Genomic DNA, 3,863 nt, shown 5'->3' on the forward strand with positions numbered 1-3,863 from the left:
AAAAAAAAAAAAAAAAAAAAAAAAGAGTTAAAACTGTATCTAGCTGTGAATTGCTTCTACGAAAGGCAATACAGCAACTCTGAATACAACAGGTGGCGCTACGGATCAATTTTGCTGCACCCGCTGAATATTCATATACGGATCATACAAGTCCAGATATGGGCAAATATCCTTCATGAGCAGTTTGGTGGTGATCCATGTTTTCGATCTCGACCTCGAATGAAGAGAAAAGGTGTTTCTGATTTATTCTGTTGCTATTCGTGTGACATTTGTAGTTTTCATGTTTTTCTTAATTGTTGTCATGTCTCCAAGTTATTCATCCTATATGCACACAAAGAACCTCGATCGAAACTGCAGCTGTAGTACAAAATGACTGAATTCCTCCCTGTTGCAGACCTTTTCGCAACGCACAGATGTGGATAAAAATTATTTTTCTCATTAAAATGTGTGAAATGTTGACAGACTTAAAAAAAAAAAAAAAAAAAAACTAAATTGTGCACTGTGGACTGTCATTGCCCTTAAAACTCTTATATTTTCACAAGTCTTAATGGATCTTAATGCATTTGTAAAATTTTAAAACTGATGTGTACACTTACCAATACTTGATAAAAATAGTATTCAAGAAAAAGTTAAAATGCAGAGTTGTAAAACTACTAAAAAGTACCAAAAAGTTACTGAAGAAAATGTAACTGAGTAACCGTAACTAGTTACTGACCCCCTTTTCTTGAAGGAGATACTAGTAGGAACTGTCCCAGGTTAAATCAAGATCATATTCTATTTTTGAACTATTTTTATCGTTCACTTTGATCTTTTTTTTAAACTGTAAATACATTAGTTTCAGTCCATTTCCATTTATGTTATTAACATAGACCACAGAAGTGTCAATAAAGAAATAAAGAAAAGCAAACGGTAGAAGTTGGTTAACAACATTGTAGATCTTGACCTGCTTAAGTCTTCCGCTGGTGAAACATGGAGATATGGTGCTGCGAATTCGCTTCCACCTTTCATCCTTCACCGCTGTGATTGCATCATACAGAGGTCCACTGTCTTCAAAAAAAATCTGGAAATTGACAAAACAGCAGGACATGCTTAGACTTTACACAGACTACTTCCTTTTTCACTCAGAAACAATTAATCTCATTTATTAAGAATATGAACTCTTTATTGTTAAAGAGTGCAGCAGAGACATTTGAGACGTTCAGGTTTCATTGTTGCACTTCCACCCCTGACAAGGTGAAAGTGTAATATTCCCAGGTTTCGTCATCTCAGTGATTCAGTGCCTTACTTCCTCTTGCATCATATGATGGGAGTGTGTGGGAGTGTTTTGGATGTAATCCTTCTTAAGTCTTTGGAAACAGGTTTCCTGGAAATCTTGCCAGAAATTCCAGGAAATCTAACATGGAAGTTTATCAGGTGGATATAATTTTATTTGTAAACAGCTGCCAAATTAAATTATTGCCCCACGATAAATAATTATCTCACCCTGCGGTTTGTAAATGCAGTGTAGCACTCCTTCACCAAGATGGCTTTTATCATCTCAGGGTCTGCAACCATCAACACTGGGGTTCGTCCCTCAAACAAACTGAAAAAGGAGGAATATTACAGAAAATACGGGCTACATAAAGCTGTATCAGTATGAATTGACAACAAAATACCGTAAAACAGTATTAAGATAGCTTGATTATTCAGAATGTCAACAGAGCAAAAGCATTAATAAAAAGGTTTGACTTTTGTTTGCATATTTTTGCTAACTATTTACTGAAATAAGAGTCTCTCAGTGGAAGCAGTAATAGTTCTTCCTCAACTCACCCCCAGACATCCCCATACTTGGACTTGTTGTCAATGTCAAACTTAAGTCCCTGCAGGGAGTCACAGAAACATTAAAGAGGAGCCGAAATAGCTGAGAATAAAACATATTTGCTTCTGGTGAAAAACAGACATTACATAAGTTGTTAAAAAAAAGAAAAGACTTTCGTTTCTCATATTGAACTATTTGAATTAACTAATGTCTCTAAAAGAGTCGTCTCGGTTCGCTTAGGCTAATACCTTTCTGATACCCAACATGGTCCCAATAAAAGGCAGAGGTCTCGGTCCGGATACGCCAAGCTTTTTGAAAAATCTGTATGGCCAGATTCCATACCTTATGTTCAAAAAGAGAAAGAAAGATGCGACGTAGTAAGTTTTCTTTTTCGTACATGGTAAACAATATAAGAGCAGGGTACAAATACTCACAGTAATAAGAGAGTGACAGCAAGAGCCACTAAAGTCCATGTAGTCGCGGAAAACAGCAGAAAATCCATTTTCTCCTCTCTGTATTACTGAAACCTGGGAAGTCAACAAGCTCTTTAAAAGCCTGCATGTACGGGGAGGAGTCTTGAAACACGATACATTATGATAACTTCCTGCTCCATCCAATCTTTCCCAACAAAGAATTTCTTTATGAAATTTAAACTACGTCCAATTCTGTTTTAAGGATTTTGAGATATGATATTAAAGCCGGTTGCTTTGAGATCACGTACCCTTCTTGCTGCAGGGTAAAGCAATGGGTGTCTCGGCTCTTTTCACGGATCAGAATAATTTAGCTCAGGTCACCAAAAAGACCCATCTCTTTCGGCTCTCAAACGGTCTCTTTATTTATAAGTTTTAAGACCACCTTTTTGCCGTGAACATGTACGAACATAAGTAGTGACGTTACTTTATTTAGTTTTTTTTAATTATGTAAATTATGGGTTTGTTTTGTTCGTTTTTCGTCCGAGCGTTCACCTGAATGAATCAGCACATAGAACCGACTCAGTCATACACATCCCTCCTCGCTTCAGCTAGGAGTTTATAGCCAAAACAATAACGAAACACAAAGGCAAGTGAACTGTTAATACTTTTTATTAATGCGTATGCTTCTCTTCCCGCCCTTTACCGTAATAACCATTTTACCCGTGAAATAATCATTGCCATTGCTAAGCAGACCATTTTTATTAAACGAACTAACAATCGTAAATGTTCAGTGTCCTTAATTAGACTACCGTGTATAAAACAGACTTGTATGCTGTTGTATATTTTCTTTCTGTGCTTTCTTTCAGGAATACTATTTGGTGTACCCACAATTTATTTGTGCAATGATTAAACGATAATGAAAGTAATAAACCCTTTGCACTGAAATTGAAAAACCAAATATGTTCCTAAATAAAATGTGTTGAAAAAAGCTTACTGACAGCCTCCTTACAATGTTGAGTAAAATATATGAGGACGGTTTTCAGATTTCTGCTGTTCAGATTTTATGTTTAGATACTTATCTAAAAATATAGAAACAAAATATGTTGCCATTAAAGATAAAAATCCAGTGGTTTATTTTTTATATTGAAAACCTTAGAGTAGTGGCATAAATAAGTATGAATTTCCACTATCAGATTGGAAAAAAATACAGAGGAATGAAGAGACAAATTGTACTTTGTGGGTATTTTAGTTGGTGACGTTTTTTGTTTTTATCAGTTCTTATACTTTATCACTTTTACTTTTCACTTTCAGGTGAATTTTTCTGTCTTAGTGCATAAAAAGCATGTGGTAATGTGTAATGTGGTAATTATTCTTATTATTATTCATCACAAGAAGAATAACAATAAAGTAGATAAGCTAGTGTTGGTTAATAAAGGATAGATGTAGATTAGCAACTTTTGATTTCATTTTTTTACTTTTACACATATCTATGGTTATTGTCTTATTCCTTATTCCTCTGACTGTTAGTAGCATCCCAGCTCCTGCTCTATCTGGATATATATATATATATATATATATATATATATATATATATATATATATATATATATATATATATATATTTTTTTTTTTTTTTTTTTTTCTCTCTCTAA

General features: G+C 34.4%; 1 protein-coding gene across 1 annotated transcript in view; it reads right to left on the bottom strand.

The window, feature by feature from the left end:
• Positions 1 to 2,540, bottom strand: part of LOC106940465 (cytochrome P450 3A40-like) — a 19,624-nt gene extending 17,084 nt beyond the window's left edge. The window contains exons 1-5 of the mRNA XM_015023229.1: positions 2,233 to 2,540; positions 2,047 to 2,140; positions 1,810 to 1,859; positions 1,483 to 1,582; positions 944 to 1,060 (exon numbers count right to left, since the gene is read on the bottom strand). Coding sequence (XP_014878715.1) covers positions 944 to 1,060; positions 1,483 to 1,582; positions 1,810 to 1,859; positions 2,047 to 2,140; positions 2,233 to 2,300 — 429 coding nt within the window. The 5' untranslated portion in view covers positions 2,301 to 2,540. The remainder of the gene's footprint in view (positions 1 to 943; positions 1,061 to 1,482; positions 1,583 to 1,809; positions 1,860 to 2,046; positions 2,141 to 2,232) is intronic.
• Between the last annotated feature and the right edge of the window lie 1,323 nt (positions 2,541 to 3,863).

This window comes from Poecilia latipinna, unplaced genomic scaffold (genome assembly GCF_001443285.1).
Source record: "Poecilia latipinna isolate Pla-1442-1.1 unplaced genomic scaffold, P_latipinna-1.0 Scaffold3236, whole genome shotgun sequence".
NCBI classification, from domain to species: domain Eukaryota; kingdom Metazoa; phylum Chordata; class Actinopteri; order Cyprinodontiformes; family Poeciliidae; genus Poecilia; species Poecilia latipinna.